The sequence below is a fragment of the Monocercomonoides exilis genome (genome assembly GCF_001643675.1).
Source record: "Monocercomonoides exilis strain PA203 chromosome Unknown scaffold10-1930038, whole genome shotgun sequence".
NCBI classification, from domain to species: Eukaryota; Preaxostyla; order Oxymonadida; family Polymastigidae; genus Monocercomonoides; species Monocercomonoides exilis.
The window spans coordinates 797,857-816,716 of record NW_027150555.1 but is presented as its reverse complement, the minus strand read 5'-3'; the positions used below and the strand labels follow the sequence as shown (position 1 = coordinate 816,716).

The 18,860-nt window shown below is 37.3% G+C and overlaps 5 protein-coding genes across 5 annotated transcripts; 2 read left to right on the top strand and 3 right to left on the bottom strand.

Annotated features, from left to right (window-relative positions):
- Positions 1-1,482: 1,482 nt before the first annotated feature.
- Positions 1,483-2,608, bottom strand: MONOS_5053 (uncharacterized protein; the record flags this gene model as incomplete). Its single annotated transcript, XM_067875172.1, has 1 exon — positions 1,483-2,608. The coding sequence occupies one exon, from the start codon at positions 2,606-2,608 to the stop codon at positions 1,838-1,840; it is 771 nt and encodes a 256-aa protein (XP_067731967.1). The 3' UTR covers positions 1,483-1,837.
- A 135-nt stretch (positions 2,609-2,743) lies between these two features.
- Positions 2,744-4,519, top strand: MONOS_5052 (uncharacterized protein). The gene is made up of 5 exons (XM_067875171.1): positions 2,744-2,875; positions 2,925-3,227; positions 3,277-3,551; positions 3,666-3,756; positions 3,867-4,519. The coding sequence occupies exons 1-5, from the start codon at positions 2,763-2,765 to the stop codon at positions 4,324-4,326; spliced, it is 1,242 nt and encodes a 413-aa protein (XP_067731966.1). The 5' UTR covers positions 2,744-2,762; the 3' UTR covers positions 4,327-4,519.
- On the bottom strand, positions 4,513-5,463 carry MONOS_16841 (Transport protein particle (TRAPP) component Trs31). Its single transcript, XM_067869710.1, has 4 exons — positions 5,279-5,463; positions 5,049-5,230; positions 4,859-4,983; positions 4,513-4,761 (listed from the first exon to the last, which is right to left on the bottom strand). The coding sequence occupies exons 1-4, from the start codon at positions 5,452-5,454 to the stop codon at positions 4,651-4,653; spliced, it is 594 nt and encodes a 197-aa protein (XP_067731965.1). The 5' UTR covers positions 5,455-5,463; the 3' UTR covers positions 4,513-4,650.
- A 43-nt stretch (positions 5,464-5,506) lies between these two features.
- Positions 5,507-6,435, bottom strand: MONOS_5051 (putative sentrin-specific protease 8; the record flags this gene model as incomplete). The annotated part of the gene is made up of 3 exons (XM_067875170.1): positions 5,507-5,739; positions 5,859-6,387; positions 6,427-6,435. 3 exons carry the CDS (start codon positions 6,433-6,435, stop codon positions 5,567-5,569), a joined length of 711 nt encoding a protein of 236 aa, XP_067731964.1. The 3' UTR covers positions 5,507-5,566.
- Positions 6,436-6,588: 153 nt separating this feature from the next.
- Positions 6,589-18,812, top strand: MONOS_5050 (putative leucine rich repeat protein; the record flags this gene model as incomplete). The annotated part of the gene is made up of 5 exons (XM_067875169.1): positions 6,589-6,843; positions 6,900-7,051; positions 7,116-7,338; positions 7,421-7,579; positions 7,839-18,812. The coding sequence occupies 5 exons, from the start codon at positions 6,589-6,591 to the stop codon at positions 18,423-18,425; spliced, it is 11,376 nt and encodes a 3,791-aa protein (XP_067731963.1). The 3' UTR covers positions 18,426-18,812.
- Between the last annotated feature and the right edge of the window lie 48 nt (positions 18,813-18,860).

Genomic DNA, 18,860 nt, shown 5'->3' with positions numbered 1-18,860 from the left:
TTCAAAAATGTGTTTGAATGGGGGGAAAAAATAATTTTGAAATATTTCAAAACTAAAACAACTGAAGAAAAGAAAATTTTGATGAAAAAATTGACTGTTTTAACAACGGATCCTATGGAAGACATTTAAAAAAAAAAAAAAAAAAAAACAAATCTGTGTTAAACACAATTACGGTTGGAAATTTGAATTAATATTTTCGAATCATAGCTCTTTTCGGTGTATTGATTATAAAGAATATTGAAAGTTTTTGAAAAGAAAACTTACAAAAAAAAGTTTCAAATAATTTTTCGTTTTCAAAAATTAATGTTTGATATGAATTCAGGAAGGAATTTTTAATTTCACATTTCACTATTTTTTGTTCATTTTCAAGAAAAAAATAATAATTTCATACAGAGAATTTTCATGGGAAAAAATATATGTCAAAAAACATCACACATGTTAACATATGGGTTATCATTTTCGAAAAGTCGCAAATATTTAATTTTCAAATAAATCAAAACTTTTATATTTATCTCGAATTTTCGTTAACATTCACCAAATTCACTAATGTGGAATCTATTACTTGATAATGCTATTTCATGAATTCTTGGGAAGATTCGTAAGCGGGAACAGAAATTTGATCAAAATATAAAAGTTTTGATTTATTTGAAAATTAAACATTTGCGACTTTTCAAAAAGAATAACCCATATGGTAATGCAATACTGGATTAGTTAATATCCAGTTTTGACTGTGTTTGATGGAAACCATGTGATATCAATAAAAATTACACACATGCTTGAAAGTTTCAAAGAAAAAATTTTTCACTTTTAAATTCATGAAATATTTTGTGCTTTCATCACAATCATTTATCTCATAAAAAAAGAAAAATAATTCATTCCACAGATCGTGAAATTCTTTCTTTTTTAGATTAAACAATCTATTTTAATCCTTTTTTGTGATTTTTGTGAAAGAACTTCAATTTTCCATGTAGTTTGCATAAAACCGTTCAATTGATATTAACTAAATAAGCAAACAACATTGACAGCTAAAACTTTTATTCAAAAATAAGAGAGATTTGAAGTATTGGATAAACAATTGCTAATGAAATTTTGAATTGGCACTAATATTAAACATTAAGGTTTTTTGTTGAGTTTTTTTTAAACAATCACTTATTGCAACAAATTTGTGATATTTCACTACACTTCTGATACAAAACAAATATGAAAATCATTTGTCTGTCACGAAAAAAAAAAAAAAAAAAAAAAAAAAAAAAAAAATTTAATCTCAATAAACTGTATTTTCTGAATTATAATAAACAAAATTCTTTTTTGCAAAAATTCTGTTATTCTTTCAATTAAAATTTAAAATGAGTTTCGCATCCATTTTCTTTAATTTCAAATTGTTTCAATACTAATATTAGTTCTTCCTATCCAAAAATTACATTAACAAAATTTCTTTTCAGATTTCATTGAATTAACGATGAGAGAAAAAGAAAAAGAAGAGAAGAGATGAAAATACATTCTTTTTCTCATTTAAGATTTATCGAAAATCTTTCAAAATTATCCATGATCAACAAAAAACTAATTATTTAATTAAGACTTAAAAAGCAAAAAAATTAAAATACATAAATAACAATAAAAAATATAAAATGGATAAACAATTGTTTAAAACAAAATATAAAAATATGTTTTCATTGAATGCCAAACAATAACGAAAAAATAACAGAGAATTTTTTTATCCATGTGATAAAACACTCACAATAATTCAATTTTCCAAACACTAAAACAGATGCTTAAAAGGGTTTTAAATTTAGCTTAAGGTTAATTTGATAAGATGAAATGACGTGTAAGATATTTTTCAGAGTTTTTCATCAAATAAAGGCAAATTTCGAGTAATGTAAACACCAATATGATGCACAAATTTTTCTTGTGTGATAAGTCCCTCCGGAGCTGCAACAATCGCTAGCAGTTGGGCAGCTACCGCCATGTCACATCCAACATGATAATGATGGCAAATTTTTATAACCGCATTGCCATCAATACGCCCGCCAGCTGCAGCTGTTTGATAAAACGAAGCAATTGTATCTGCAACAGACGGATCCGGATGAGTGGCGTGAGGTCCACTTCTGACGACTGATGGTTTTGGATTGTAAGGAAGGTATGAAGGCAGAGAAATCTGAACTGAAGGAGGTGGTAATCGTGGAGGAGGTAAAGGGATGCTATATTTTTTATACACAAAAGCTATTACACTTCTCACAAAAGAGTCTTGCGTTATGGTTTTTCTTGGTCCAGCAATTTGCTGAAGCAAAGAAGCAGCCGTCGGCTTATCAATTGAAACTCCAAAAAGTCCAACTGCGGTCAAAACAGCGTTTGTATCAATCATACTATCTGTCCGAGCGCCAGCATAATAAGCTGCTAACTGAAGAGACATTCTGTCATACTCAAGGTGTGGAGGAATTGTCACTTGAACAATTGGTTGAGGAAGAACCGGTGGCATATAACCTAAAACAGCTCTTGAAGGTTGAAATGAAGATGGGGATGGAGTTGGAAATGTTGTGGGTAAAGGATAAAAACTTGTATTCGGAAAACTCATCGAATAATCAAATTTCGGAGTATTGAATATGCCCATAATTTAAAAAATTTCCGTTCAGAAATATGTTTATGGAATAACCAAATTTATTTTCCAGATTTGATAAAAAGTCATTCAACACGTCAACACATTGTTAGCAAAACACTAATCATTAAATAATTTAGAGGGACGATCAGAATATTTTGAATTTTGGATGAGCGCTGAAGAATTATTACAAAAGGCAAAACAAAAGCTAGAAACAAGCAATGATGATAGAGATCAAATAAATGAAGCAGTTGATTTGTTTTCAAAAGCTCTTCAAAAACAGTACGTTTTTTAAAACATTTTTTTTGTTTTTTCAGCTATAGATGTTTAGAATTGAAGAAAAAGGAGAAATGGACGCTTCTTGCGCTCAGTATTATTATAATTACGGAGATTCCCTTCTAAGATTGATGGAAACAGAAGAAATACTAGAAAGTGATCCCAATAATAATGAAGTTGAAAAGGGAGAGGAAGGAAATGTTCCAAAATCAACATTAACATACAAAGATCAAAGCAAATCTCCACAAAAGGGCCCTGTTATTGATCTCGATGAAGATTTAGTTGGAGGCATTGAAGAAAAACAAATTGATGATTCAGATAGTCAAGAATTGACAATTTCGAAGGAAAAAAGACAATTGTGTGTATTTATATATTTATTTTATTTATTTCATTTAATTACCTGTCAGAGCGAGCGAAGAGAAATCAGCAGAAGAAAAAATTTTAGATGGAACTCTTCGAATCAAAGGAGATGAAAGTGTGAAAGAAGAAAAAGAGAATGAGAAACAAGTGGAAAATAAAGACAAAGAAGATGAGAATGTGGACACCCTTCAGATTGCATGGGAGTCTCTGGAATTAGCACGAGTTCTTTTTAATAAAGTTGAGTTATCCGGATCCAATCCAGATGCATATCTCGATCAAATAAAAACTTATCTTCGCCTCGGAGATGCGGGCTTAGAAGCAGGTTTGCATTTCGATAATTTTCCCGATAAATCTAACACAAGCAATCGAAAAATTCAATTTATTATGGATTTTTAATTCTCTTTCATTGAATTTTGGTTTAATCTTGTTATTAAAGGAAGAAATGATGATGCTGCCGAAGATTACAAACGCGCTTTGGCGTTGATGCAAGCTCACTTTCTTCCAAATGACAAACGAATTGCAAATTGGTTTTTAGACGTTTTATTTATATTACTTCAAATTATTGATTCTATTTTTCCATTCTTTTGAACATGTTATTCTAATTCTTTTTGACTTTGAATTATGTTTTTTAATTTAGCCATATTTCAATTGCCATTTCTCAGCCTGATGATGTTTCGTGCCAACAGCAACATTTTGGCTCGGCACTTAGGATTTTGAGGGAGTGCTTACAAAAATTGAATGATCAAGAAAAAGAAAATAAAACAGAAACGGCTTCCAACGAGGATTCTTCGTCATCTTCATCGATTTCATCATCGAGCAATTTGAAGGGTAAAAAGCCTGAAAAAGTTAAGTTGGAAGAGATGATTGAAGATCTCCAACTGCGACTCGCAGAACTTAAACACCACGAAATGATTGCGGAAGAACTCAAACGAACATTGCAGAGAAAAGGATTCGACACAACTTCTGGGACTATTTCACTTGACATGGGAAAGATTCTCGAGGCAGGTCAAACGCAGGCATCTCAACCAAATCAACAACAGGAAGTGATGGTTCTGCAACCAAGAAAGAAACCAACTAGAGTTATTGGAGCGGAATGATTTTATTAGCTTAGCATTTTCAGTGTTTCTTTTTTATTCTTTATTTTCATTTTCCAATGGTTTTTAAGTTTTAACATTTCAAAAATTTTAAAATTCAATGATTAAAAATTATCACACACACACACACGCACACAAAACACAAACGCTCATATATTAAAGAAAAGAATATTAAAAAAAACCATCACCTATTTGATTTTAACTTGTTTTTTTTTTAATTTTGTGAAGTGATTGTTAACAAAATTGAATGCTAGAAAATGAAAGAGAAAAATTCATTTGACACGAAAATAAGTGAAATGCGGCAGTTAAAATCAAAACTCCTATCTGTTAAGAACTTGATTTCCCTTTGATTCGTTCTCTTTCAACAACAACAGGTTCAAATGTTGGAATAAATTCAATTAAACCATCATTTTTTGGATAACATATTACATTGCACGGCTATATAAAATTGTAAATATTAAAAATAGTTGACAAAAAACAGAATATATATTATGTTAAAAGTTTTAGAATACTTTTAAAAAATACAAAAACAAACGAATTCAGCTGCAGTAAAAATTCCTTTCACAATTCCACGGATAAAAACTGCACTGTCAAAATTTTTCCAATCAGGATTCAAAGACATAAACATGCTTGTTAGTGGTTCTGAATCACGTATCCCATCTAAGTATAAATATTATACAGATAATAGAAATAAATTTCTCGTTTTTAAAAAATAATATACAAACATGGTCTAGTATCATCAGAATATTTAACTAGCTGAGCCGTTTTATTGAATAAATAAGGCCAAACTGTTCCCGTTATGAATTGGAACATTGACGCAACTCTCGTCTCTCGCTTTCTATCTTTTTCTCGATACATCAAGAGCTCGAGAACTCTCGAACCTACATCAATCCCAAGTGCTTCCAATCTAGAAATCATTCAAATTTATTTGATAAAGCATTTAACACAAAAAAACCTTGAAGCAATTTCAGTTTGCTTTTGAGAACGCCCTTTTGTGTAATCAAAAATTGCGCAATACAAATATCCAAATGCACTTGCACTCACCTCGCCTTTGCTCTTTGGCTGCAGCGGTCTGTCGAAAACAGAACGCGGAGCAGAAGACCCAGGCATCATTCCTTTCATTACGCTCATTTTGTTTATGGTAATTGATCTTCAATGAAAAGAAATAATTTATTTAAGTCTCTGATTTGTCAAAAAGTCATATAATAATAGAAAATTTTGATTTGTTTTCAAAAAATAAAAATTAATCGTTTTTTTCGTCTTCTTTTTTTGATTCATCATTTCTTTCTTTTGACAATCGTTGAATGATTTCATATGTTTTTCTTCTCAACTCTTTAATGTATTTTGGAGTTATAATTTGTGCCATTTCATCTATTTTGATGTCGTTCCCAGCAACAAGTTCATCACAAAGATATTCTTTGAAAAATAATTTTGAAATTAATATGTTTCATAGAAATAATAAAAAGAGAACATTGATATATAATAATTATATATATAACAAAAATAATAAATGTAAATTACCCAAAAAAGCAAACCTGCAAATGCGAGTACGTAAACACCACAATCAGAACCATTAACTTGCTGAGGAACAATAGGAGAAAAAATTGAAGGCTCTGGACAAGAAGGAGCTACGATTGGAGAGATTTTTTTAATGAAAAGCTTTGCTGCTGATAAATTTAATCCAGAACTGCTGTCAAAATGAACAAATACCGGATAATCATTATTTGATGAAGTTGTTGATTCAAGTTTTTGACAAAAAAACTTTCCAAAGAAAGATGCTTTTCTGCAAAACACAAGTAATGACCAATGAGTTCCTCCAACTCTTGTGGGATCAGGATTGTTCGTTACAGGAATAAAAACAACATCTTTTTCAGATAAATGTTCATTTGCAAGCGAAATTGATGCTTCTAACGTATCAAACGTGGCTACGAAATATGTTACGCTTGGATATAACAAGGAAATTTTATTTTGAATACGTTCAGGTAATTTGTCGAACAAATATGCAAAAAAGAATTCAATTATTAAATCTGATAACCACATCCCAGGAAGCAAAGTATCAACATGCTCTCGATATAAAGTTGTATATTTATAAGAAATTACAACTTGATCCATTCATATTTTCTTTGAAATAGTTTATTTTTCTGATTTTTTTGAATGATCGTTTCCGTTCTTTTTTTTTTTAAAATTTCAATTTTGCTGTTTTTCCAAAGAGAAAGTAGCTTCACCAAATTCAAGAAAAAATACATCGAGATAAAAGTATTCTGAATGGGCCATAGACAATCCAGCCTTCTTTCTTCAGTAAATGTAAAAGCAATGAATGAGCAAATACGATCGATTCCACCATGGTTTCTTTCGAATGTACGCCCAGTGATAAGATCAGTTAACTTATCTTCGAATAGTCTTACAGACATCCCATATATTAACGAAGCTCTTCCTAATCTTGATGTACTTGCACTTGCTTTTAACAAACTTCGATCATTTCCAGCTGCTCTTGATCACCATGAAAAATTAGGACGCTTGGCATGCATTCCTTTATATATTTTTTTGAAAAATTAGTTAATCTTTTTCTGTTCTAGGACATTATTGGTAATCAAATTGAGGAATGGCCTCATGTTTTTTTGAAAGAGCTTGTTGAGCTTCAAGCGATGCACAACAGACTTGGAATGATACCTCATGATCTCGGAGTTTTATATCCAAATCTTGGATTTTGTGGGCTTCAACGTAATCAGTGTGAAAAATTTTCTGTTTACATAATTTTTTCAAAAAAAACTTTCCAAAAATTTAATTGACAGACTCATTGGCCTTCCACCAATAACTCATAAAATACTTAAAAAACTCGATTTAGAAACAAATTATATCCATCACATTGAATTTCCTTTGATTATGCTTCGACTCTCACAACTAAATATTTCCTTCAATGATTTAATGGAATTTAACCTTTCACCACAAACAAGACTTCCACAACTCGAATTCCTAGATTTGAAATCGAATTGTATTGAATATATACCTCACAAGGTCTTTTTATTTCTTTTTTGCATCTGAAGTTTACATGTAATTTTTCTTTCTTTTTTTTCTTTTTGTATTTGATACAACAAAGACTTATCGATTGTTAAAGTCTGTTGTGACACTTAATCTCGCCAACAATAATCTTAGATCATTGCCAAACGATTTGGATAGTCTTCTTCCTTTACTATCGTCTCTATTGATTGCTGAAAACAAGCTCCATTCGCTCCCAGCTGCTGTTGGAAAATTGAAGGTTTGACAAAAACACAGCAAAGCAAAATAGCATATCTTTCATTTAATATAAAGAAAAAAAAGAATAAGAATATCAGTGAAAGTTATTTTTGAAGAATTTCTTTTTAATATTTTCCTTTGTATTTTAACAAAAATTTCACTTTAGAATCTTTTTTTTGAAAATCTTTATTTTTCTCTTCAACTGATATTTTCTTCGAAACTTCTTATTATTAATTTTTATTTTCCTATTTAAATGCTTCACATGCATCTGAATATCCCAGCGGCTGAACATTCTATCCGCGCCCCGCAACTACATCACGCACTGCCCGCCGCTGATGAACTTCTCCAGCAACAGCCGTGTTATCCTTTCCTACAACCTCATCTCCTCTTTCCCTTCTCTCTCTGCCGACGTCACACTCGCTGCGCTCGACCACAACCGCATCAACCGCATCCACAAGGCAGCCTTCCCCGCAAACTCCAAGCTCTTCTCGCTTTCTCTCTGCTTCAACCAGCTCCGCCACTTCCCAAAGCCCATCGCGTCTCTGCCTCACTTGAGCGTCTTGCTCTTGGCAGGCAACCAGATCCGGAAGATCCCATCCTGCCTGGGGAAGCTGAAGTCCCTTCGTGTCTTGGATCTTTCGTTCAACCAGCTGCGCTCCATCCCCCGCTGCATCGCCGATCTGCCAGACCTGCAGCGCCTGGAGTTGGCATTCAACATGATCGATAAAGTGCCCTGCTGGCTGTGTTCGATGCCGGAGCTGCGTGTTTTGGTGCTTTCGGGAAACAGAATTGAGCACTTTCCGACGTTAGAGGAACTGGAGGGATATTGCTATCGAAGGCCTGCGAGGAGTTCAGTGGAATCAGCACATGCTTCGAAGAACGGAAAAGGAATGATGGTTAAAGGGAGCGAAAAGGAGAAAGAGAAAGAGAAAGAGAAAGAGAAAGAGAAAGAAGCAACGAAAACGGAAGGTTCAAATGAGAATTCTACTGCTTCGAAAGTGCATCATTTTGAGTCGTTTCAGGAGAAGTATCTGACTGAGACAACAAACAAAGATCATAATACAACAGACATACACAAAAAGAAGGCAAATCATCAAAAGATGCATTTTGAAGGAAATGAACATGACAAAGAAGAAAGGAGAGGCAAAGCAAGCAATGAATTCTACACGAATGACGATGCATTTGACGAGTTTGGCAGGCAAATGGACAAAAGATGGGGAGAAAAAGAAGAAGGAGAGATTGAAGACGAAGGAGAAGGCTGTGATCATTGCGAAGTTGATGATGAAGATAGTCACTTTACAGAAGATGCCTCACGTTTTTCTGTTGGAAATGCAATGAAAGGGAGAAACTCAGCTATGAAGCACGCTTCTGCTTCATCTTCGGACAAAAGAGAAGTAGGAGAAGATGATGAAGATGATGATCATAACAACAACAACAACAATAATAATAATCCCCGAAGTGATGATGATGCCTTCAACGAAGATAACATTGATTCCAATGAAGATGAAGACTCCAAGCCTCTTCTTCCAGCCGGCTGTACCCAGCCGATGGTGCTGAGCCTGGTGATCTGCCAGCTCTCCTCCAACCGTCTCGCCGAGTTCCCGTCGCTTCTTCTGAAGTCAGCCAAGCTGCAGACACTGACACTTGCACACAACAGACTCACCACTCTTCCAGCAGATCTGCTGAAATGCTGCCCGCTCCTCAGCCGCCTCGATGTCAGCTACAACTCCATCGCCTTCATTCCTCTCTCGTTTTTTCCTCCGATTTCTCCAGAGTCCAACCACAAGCCTCTACATGTGCCTCAGAAGGCTACTTCTTCTGCTTCTTATCAAACATCAGAGCAGGCGAAGGGGCATAACTTGTCAAGAGATGCTACTCAACCGCCTTCTTCTTTTGTTTCCTTTGATTTCTCACACAACTTGCTGCACACTCTTCCGCATCGCATCATGTTCCACCATCCTTCTTTGCAGCCACAGGCACAAATGGCACCAGAAATGAAAAGCGAAGAAGCAAACAACCAGAACTCAAGTGATAATTCCAATGAAACAGAAGAAGGAGCAGAAAATGGCAATGCCAATTTGAATGCCATCTCATCTTCTCCTCGCAACAAGTCACAAATTCAGCCTTCTTCACAGTCAAAACAGACTCAGTCGCTTCGTCTGTCTCAGCATCTGCATCTGCCTTACTCTGATTATTTGTCTTCTGAATTGGAATCGCTCATTGATGGTGAACTGAAAAAGACGACTCTGCGAAAAAGGGTTTCAACTTCCGCAAACGAAACAGAAAAGCTCAATTCAAATTTAGAAATAGCAAATCAGCAGGCAACTGGATCTTCACTCACACAAAACACCATTTCATCAGTCGCCACACAACATCATTCATCATCATCATCTTCTTCTTCATCCTCATCTCCTTCTTTGTCTTCTTTCTCCTTCTCTTTCTCCACTTCGCCTGCTTCTGCCACATCAGCGCAATCTTCATCCAATCCATTCACAAACACTTATGCAACCACAATCACATCAGCATACACCCCTTCTATATCACATCCTTCTCCTTCTCTTTCTTCCTCTTCCCCCTCTTCTTTTTCTTCTCAGTCGCACTTGCCCCACTCAACTCCTCTTCCCTCGACACAGCCCAAAAAGAAAAGCGGTTTTTTCTCAACTCTGAAGGACTTCTTCACATCTTCCACGTCTTCCTCACTTTTATCCTCGCGCAACAGTAGCCAGCTGAATCGGGGTGCACATTCAGTCGAAGAAAGAGCTGCGGCCGAAGCAGCAGAGATTCTCCGAAGAGACGAGGAGAATAAGAGGAGAGAGGCAGAAGAGGCAAGAATCAAGGCAGAGAGGGAGAAGGCGAAAGTAGTGGCGCTGAGGAACTTTAGAAGACAGTATCTTCCAGACAGTACAGGAGCAGACGATGAAGATGGGAGTGGATGCACAAAAGGAAAAGCACAAACATCATCATTTTCATCGTTTTCTCATTCTCCTTCTTCAACAGCACAATCACAGATTTCTTCGCAAAATGCCTTATTCACTCCGTACATTGATGTTTCATTCAATTATGTGGGTGGAGTGAAGTGGGGCAGAGAAATGGACATCTACTTTGAGTCGCTGGAGGATCTGATCTCAGAAAGAGAGAGGCTGAAGAAGCTGACAGAGAACAAAGACAAAACATCAAAGACAAAACATGCAAAGGAGGACAAGGAATTGACTGAAAACTCATCGCCTCGTTCTTCGCTGGTGCGCCATTCTCCAGTTTCTGCATCGTCTTTTGGGGGAGAAGGAAGGCTCAACGAACTGAGCTATGATGTTTCAGGCACTCGATACGACATTTTGGACTTGGATGACTTTGAAGAAGAAAGGGCAGAAGAAGAGCGGGAGAGGAAAGAGAGAGGGGGAATGATCGTCCCCACAATCGCCATTCATCCGTATTTCCACAAAAACAAACAGATTTATCGAGCAGCAAATGCTCAAACAACAACATTTGGAATGGCTTCAAATTCGTCTTCTTTCTCTTCATCATCAACAAGTTCCTCTTCTTCTGTTTCTACAAGCTCTTCAGCAGCATCTCTCTCTCCTCCTCCACCTCCTTCTTCTTCAGCTGCCTCTGTGAATACTTCCTTTGATGACAGCGAGCCAAGCATCAGTTCAATCATTGCATCGCTTCCTTATCCTCTCTCTTCTTCCTCTCCTCTTTCCATCTACCGCCTCCGCCCTCGTCTCAGCAGCCTCTTTCTCCACTCCCGCACTCATCAAAACCTGCGCCTTCTTTCAATTGCCCACACGCTCCCATTCACTCTGAGGTGTTCTTCTTCTTCGGTCGCTCCACTTTTTCATCCGCCCTTCTACTGCTATGCGGGTGCTCCTCTGTTTGAGGCAGAGTTCATCAGGCAGCTGCTGGGAAGAAAAGAAAGAGAGATCAACAGGAAGAAAATGAGGAATGCGTACGAGAAGGAGCAAATGAATGAAAGAGAGAGAGAAAGAGAAAAAGAGAAAGATAAAGGAATTGAACATGAGGATTCTTTGAAGACAGAGAAAGACAGCACTTCCAAAAGCAAAGTAGATCGAGTTATCCATTTGGAGTCATTTGATGGAGGCAGAACATCTCTTGTTATTCCTTCCTGCGAAGAATGGCTGCTGTCTGGGAAAGTTGTGGCAGACGAAGAGTTTTTGAGTTCCATTCAACAAATGAGGGAGGCAGAAGAAGCAGGGGCTAATGCAATGAGGAGGAGCAGAAGAGGAGATGGGTCATTTTGTGTTGAAGACGAAGAGGAAGAAGAGAGAAGGAAAAGCGAACTGAGTGTACTGAACGGGAGTGAGTCTGAAGCGTCGAAGTCTGCTTCGAAGAAAAGCAGACGTGCTCGTGATACATCTTCAGTTGCTTCATCATCATCATCTTCTTCTTCTTCATCTTCAACATCTTCTTCCTCTTCTCGGAGCAGTAAGACGTTTTTCCGCGATCAAAAGGATGAATCCAAAATGACAGCGAAAAGGAAGAAATGCAGCAAAGATGACATGGTTCTGTTCCAAGAAGACGAAGATTATTACTTCGGGTCAAAGAACACAACTGCAAACAAATCATTAACTCCATCCATTTCTCAATCACAAGCATCTTCTTCATCCTCCCCTCAAATTTCATCATTGATTTCTCCACAAAGTGCCAGCAAACCCACAAAGGCTCCACGAAGCAGCCTTCTTGCGACGCTGGAAGGGATGAAGCGGAGGAAAGAGGAGAAGAAGAACACAGATTCTCTTTCTCTATATTCATCATTGACACCTGAAAGGATCCTGACTCTGATGTCAGCTGGTGATATTGCACCGGCAGATGACAAGTGGTTTGAGGAGGAAGTGAAAGATGTGGATGTGGTGAGAGGAGTGGAAGAGGAGGAGTACGAAAGGAAGAAGGAGAGAAAGGAGTATTTGATGAAGGCAAAGAAGGAAATAGACGAAAGATTGAGGCGAATAAAAGAAAGGAAGCTGAGAGAAGAAAGAGAAAGAGAAGCAGAAAGAATGAAAAACTTGCCTTTTTACCAGCAAAATGCTATTAACACAACATCAGTTGGACCGAATCAGACTCTTCAGTCAACACCCCAGCAAACTCTAGCAGCATCCTACTCTTCTTCTTCCTTATCTTCATCATCTCCTTCTTCACCATCCACGCCAATTTCATCTGATAACAATCAGATTGTCAATGCTTTGCCTTCTTCACCAACATCACTTTCACCTTCTCTTTCAATGTGCTCTTTATCTCCTTCTTCCACCTGCACCCCATCTCCCACACATCAAATGTGGCATCCTGTTCCTTCTTCCTCTCTTCCCTCTTCGCTTTCTTCTGCCTCACAGCGTCCGTTCCTTTGCCCACACTGCTTTCCTGAGCCAAAATTGTCAGCCATTCCAAGTCGAATCGACCGAATTGAGGAGGAGAAAGCGATGCAGCAGAAGATGGAGAAGATGCAGAAGGAAGAGGCAGAGAAGGAGAGAGAGGAGCTGCTGGAGGAAGAGAAGGAGAACTCAGAGAAAGAGCGGGAAAAGCTCGAAGACGAGCAGAAGAAGGCACTGGAGCAGGCTGAGAAGAAGCGGGAGGCATTTGTCTCGTATCTGAAGAAGAAGAAGACTGAGAGAAGCGAATCGAATTTCAAAAGCGGAGCGAAGCAGAGGAAGGTGTGGATGAAGGAGAATGCTGAATCGCCTCTTGTTGTTTGGATGATGAAGGAGCTGTCGATTCGAGATGATCTGTATTTTGACAGGCAGGCTGTTCAATTTGGAAGCTTTGCAGATGTGTTTCCCAATAAAGGCACATTTTTAGCTGCAGAAGAAGGAGAAGATGACAATTCAGAAAACTTGTCTTCTTCAAAAGAACAACAAAAGAAAAAGAAAAAGAAGAACAAGAAGAAAATTGCGTTTAAAAAGAACAAAAACATTCGGAGCAAAAGCGAAGTGAAAATGCGAAGGCGTTTTTCGATGTTTAATTTGAGAGCTCATTTTGCTTCTTCTTCTACTCCTTTGCAGAAAAGCATGCTGTTTGATGAATATCTTGTGAAATACAAAGAAAACTTACAAACACAGCAAACAAACAAAGAAGATACTTCTTCTTCTGCTTCGGCTTCTTCTTTAATTTCTTCTGCTAATAGTAGTGAAGCTGAAGTTTCGCAGCCTTCTTTACCATCTCCAAACACGTTTGCTTCTTCTTCTTCAAAGCCTCATTCGCATTCTCATTCCTCAAAGTCATCTCATTCAAAACCCAGCTCATCAACAACTGCCTTATCTTCTTCCTCAACAGCTGTACCAACCGCATCATCATCATCATCTTCTTCTTCTTCAGCCTCTCAAAATACAACTGTGATCAAACAATCTCCTCATCCCCGCCAGCCACTTGCACAGATACACAAGAAGCACAGCAGCCATACCCTCAAACCAATCTCAATTGCACATCCACACTCAACCCTCTCGCAAAATGCTGCAGAAATCAAAAGGCAGAAGAGGAAGCCAGCAGCAACTCAGAAGCGGAACTCGTCTCTTTCGCCTTCTTCTTTGGTGTCCACTTCTTCCACTGCTTCTTCTTCTTCCTCTTCATCTTCATTGTCCTCTTCTCCATCTTCATCAAGCCTGCTTTCTCATTCTATTTCTTCTGAAAAGAAATATGAGAAAGGAAATGGTAAAGAAAAGAAAAAAAGCGAAAATGAAGCCAAAAATGCACCAACTCACAGTTCTCCTGAAACGACACACGAAGAAAACGAAGACGATGCAGAGGATCAACCAACGGGCGTTGTTGCTTCCCATCCAAAAGCTTCTTCAAAACCAGCTGCAAAACCTTCACCACCTTCTTCCGCAAAGGCTCGACTGACCATTTCGACCTCTTCTCCACATTCATCTGCAGTTGCACGTTCTTCTTCGTCAGCTTCTTCTTCTTCTTCTTCTTCTTCTTCTGTTCTTCAAGAACCACCGTGCTCGCCCCGCCCCACCCTTCCTTCTCTTCTCCACCACTGGGTCGGCTGCGCTGAGACGTGCGGGCAGAGAAGCACTATGGAAGACAGTGTGCTGCTGCTGCCTGTTGATGGATGGGACATTGAGAAGCTTGTGTGCGATGGAGAAGTGGGAATTTTGGCTCGCATATTGAAATATCCGCAGGAGCTGAGGTTTACTGAGAAAGGTATGAAGGCACTGGAGGACAGAGAGGCTGAGATATGGGCAAGGAGGATGAGAGAGAAGGAGAGAAGGAAGAAGGAAAGGATGGAAAGAAAGAGAAAAGAATGGAGAAGGAAAAGAGAGGAAGGAAAGAAAGACCAGGCAAACTCTGGTCAATCCTATGAAGAAACACTCGACACGGATGAATTCGAGCTCGTCGATGAAACAGAGTCTCTTTATACACAGAAGCCTGCTTCAAATGAGACTGCCTCTCTTTCAGAAGTTCCGAATTCTTCGTCTGCAAATAGACCTTCACCTAATTCACAACCTTTATCCACTGAATCAAAGGGAATAATTCCTCCAATTCCATATTTTGACAAGAAGCTGAAGGGATGTGGCATTTATGGAGTGTTTGATGGCCATAGAGGAAGCGATACAGCGATGTATTTAGCGTCGCACTTTGCGGAATGTTTTCTGAGTGTCTGCGCAGCAAAAGGGAAAAAAAGGAGAAGAATGAAGAGAATAAAAGAGGAGGAAGAGGAAGACAGAATAATCGAGGAGGAAGAAAAGATATTAGAAAATGCAGCAGAAAGTAATAAAAACAGAGATTCATTAAACGTGGAAAAGAATAAAGAAGAAGATGAAGTCAGGCCAATGCCGCTAATTACTGAAAATCAACTTGACGCGCCTTCAGATTCATTTGAAGCGTCTCCGCAAGAACAACCTTGTCAAGAAACAACTGTTGATAAGAAACACGAAAATTCATCTGACAAATCAGCCGCTTTGTCCGATGAAACTTCAAATGCTCCTTTGAATATTCAATGCCATTCAGAGCAATCATCAAGCAATTCAAACGATTTACCAAACAAAGATCCATCAGAAGAGATCAAAAAACAGCCCTTTCTTGTTCGTGTGCTACGGCGTACTTTTGCATTGCTTTCTGCACAGCTTTCTTTGTCTGCTGGACTGCTGGATGGAGCATGTGCTGCGCTTGCAGTGATTACACCACAGCGTGTTTTTTCGCTGAACATCGGCGATTCGCGTGTGGTACTGGTCTCTAGATTTGTTCAGATGACAAGAGAAAGAATGATCGATGAGAAAGAGAAAAAACAGAATAAAGAAAATGAATTTGAAATCAGCGAAATTGTGGAAGGGGCAGATAAAAAGGTTATTGAAAAAAATGCAACAGATATTTGTGAGATAGACAACAAATCCAAAGACGATAAATGCAAACAAAATATCATTTATGAAACAAAACAAACTCCTTTTCAAAATTCATTACAAAATCCCAAAGAGCTTCAAAACCAAGCATCTTCTGAGCTCGAAAAGAAGACGGTAATCACTGAAAATCCAAAAAAGAATCGCATTAAAACCAGAACGTATTTTTCCACAAGGTTGCATTCGATGTTTTGTCCCACTCTTTTTCACCAGTGCGGAACAAGCATCCTTCCTCCTAAACCAAAAATCTGTGTTTCACAAGACGAATGTCGAAATCGAAAATCGCAAGAACGTGATGCATTTGATTCAAAGCATTGTCATTCAGCTTCTGTCTCAGCATCACAAGACAGATCAACGAGTAATAGGCATACGACAGATGCTGCCCCATCAGAATTGTGTCAAGCATCCTCTCATGAACAATCGACAACTCAGACTTTAATGAAGCCATTCGCAATTATTCCTTCGACAAATCCTCCTACTGACACGTTTTCATTCGATGCAAATGACCATCTTTTTCAGGATACACTTAGAATAAACTCACCTCCACTTACAGACTTTTTATCACCTCCTATTTGGCCTTCTCCTCACTCAAAACCAGAAGATAATTACTCCATTCTAAAATCTCCAGAAAGTCAAAGAAGTTATGATCCCAACATTCAAAATGCATCAAATTATGATGAAGATCAATCATGCTCAATCTCAGATTGTTCCGGATTCAATCCTCATTTTTCTGCTTTCGTATGTGCAAAGCAGTTGACCATAGATCATAAACCCCAACTCCGCCGTGAGCTCAACATGATTAAATCTGTCGGAGGATTTGTCTCTTCTGACAGAAGAGTTGGCAACATTCTTGCTGTTCCAAGAGCAATGGGAGATGTTGATGCACAGCCTTCCGTTTCTGATGAAGCTGATGTTAGTATATTTTCATTAAGCCGATGGAAGGGGCTTCATATTGGATGTGCTCCTGCGTCTTGCGAGTGGGTAATTAATGCGATGGGAGATAAAGAAAACGATCCAAAAGATAAAGAAAACGGAGAAAAGAAGAAAAGAAGAAGAGAGAACAAAGGCGATTCATTGTATTTAGACAACGGATGGTCATCTTCAGAGACTGAAGATTACAATGAATCCTCAACCACTGAAGAAAATATTGACACAAAGAAACTAAAAGTAAAAAAGAATCTGAAAAAGGAACATCATGCGGACAAAGGTCATAAATTTAATAATGATAAAAAAGACGATCGAATTGAAAAATTGTTACAGAAAAAACACATTAGACATGTGAAAGAAACAGAAGCTAAAAGTTCGTCTTTCTCTACAGCAACGACAAAATTGATTGTTGCATCTCAGAAGAAAAACGAAACAGTATTTGATGATTTGCCATCTGATAGTTTGCATGTTGATGGTTTATCAACTTCAAAAAATCCATCTATTGCTGGAACACAAGCCACAAACGAGACAGAAATATCTACCTATTCTGATATGAATTTTACTTGTTCATCATCTGCTTCTGCACCTTATTCTGTCATCATAAGGCAAAAATCCAATCCATACTCACATTTTAATCATTTCTCTTCATTTATCCCTCCGTTGCTATCATCGGCTTTGAATTCTTACCTTAGGCCACTTGCCCCTCTTCCTTCTGAACTTCATGATGTTTTACCATTGCGCCCTCAATTTGCTCTCCCCATTTCTCATTCAAATTATTTTCCTCAAAAAAACTATGAAGCATCCTCAAAAGACACATGCGATATCAATAGCAGTAATTCAAAAAAGGCTGATAGAAGGTACCAAGATTCATTAAGTTCTCAATCAGAAAAAATAACTCATCAAAACTTACAAGCAAAACAATGTCGTTACACCAATAGTTCTTTCCGTGTTGAAAAAGTTATAAAGAGAGAGGACGTTGCTATTGTGATTGGATGTGATGGTTTGTTTGATGTTGCGAGCAACGAATTGATTGCAGAGCTTGTATGTCCATGGATGGCAAACGGAGATCACGGAGCATTTGAAGATCCATTATTTGATGACGACCAATATGATATGAACAGAGATGACTCAAGCATGGAGAATGAAGGAGAAGAAAGATCAAATGCATTATATGAAGATTCTGATGGAACCGTTGAGTATATAGATGATGATGAAACAGAACAAGTTGGATCAAATTATTCTTGTTCAAAAGACTCAAAAATAGATTTTAAATTGGCTCCATCAGCAAAGAATACAAATGAAGAGCAATTCGAACCAATTCTGGTTCCCGAATCAACAAATGAAAACGGAGGGAAAATGCCAAATTGTGAGCAATCATTCCATTTCCATGAACAAAGTGATGATTTAAACATTTGCAAAGATGCTTCAAAAAGAAAGAGTGAAAGCAGGCGCACGTTCAGACAATCAAAGCAGTTTCGATGTCGATGTAACCGCGTTTCAAAAGGAAAATTGGCTGAATTAGGAGCACTCAGACTTAGATCATCTGCAGAATCACTTGATTCATCTGACAATATCAGCATTATAGTTGTATTTTTATAAAAAAAATGAAAGAAAAATATTTATGATAAAGTACTTTCCAAGAGAAAAGCTTCCAAAACAATGATTTATCGAACATCGTTGCACAAATTAAAATTAATAAGAATATTAAACACTTTTTTATTTCTCGTGAATTTTCATGATCAGATTGTTTTGCACACATGATGTTCGGCCATTGCTTATTTTATTTTGTACTTCATTTTGCAATTTGCGTTTTAATCTAATGATTTATAAGTTATTAGCAAAAGATAAGCAGGCAACATTTCAGTTGCTATGGCGACGATAAAAAGTTGTTTATTAATATGTATAGTTTAATCATTTATAAGAGTTATTTTTTTTTTTTCTTAATCCACCTTTGAAATAAAGAAAAAATGAACTTTCAGAAATAAAAGCACACGTTTCATTGTTGCTCGACATTCCGTAACAATTATTTTTTGG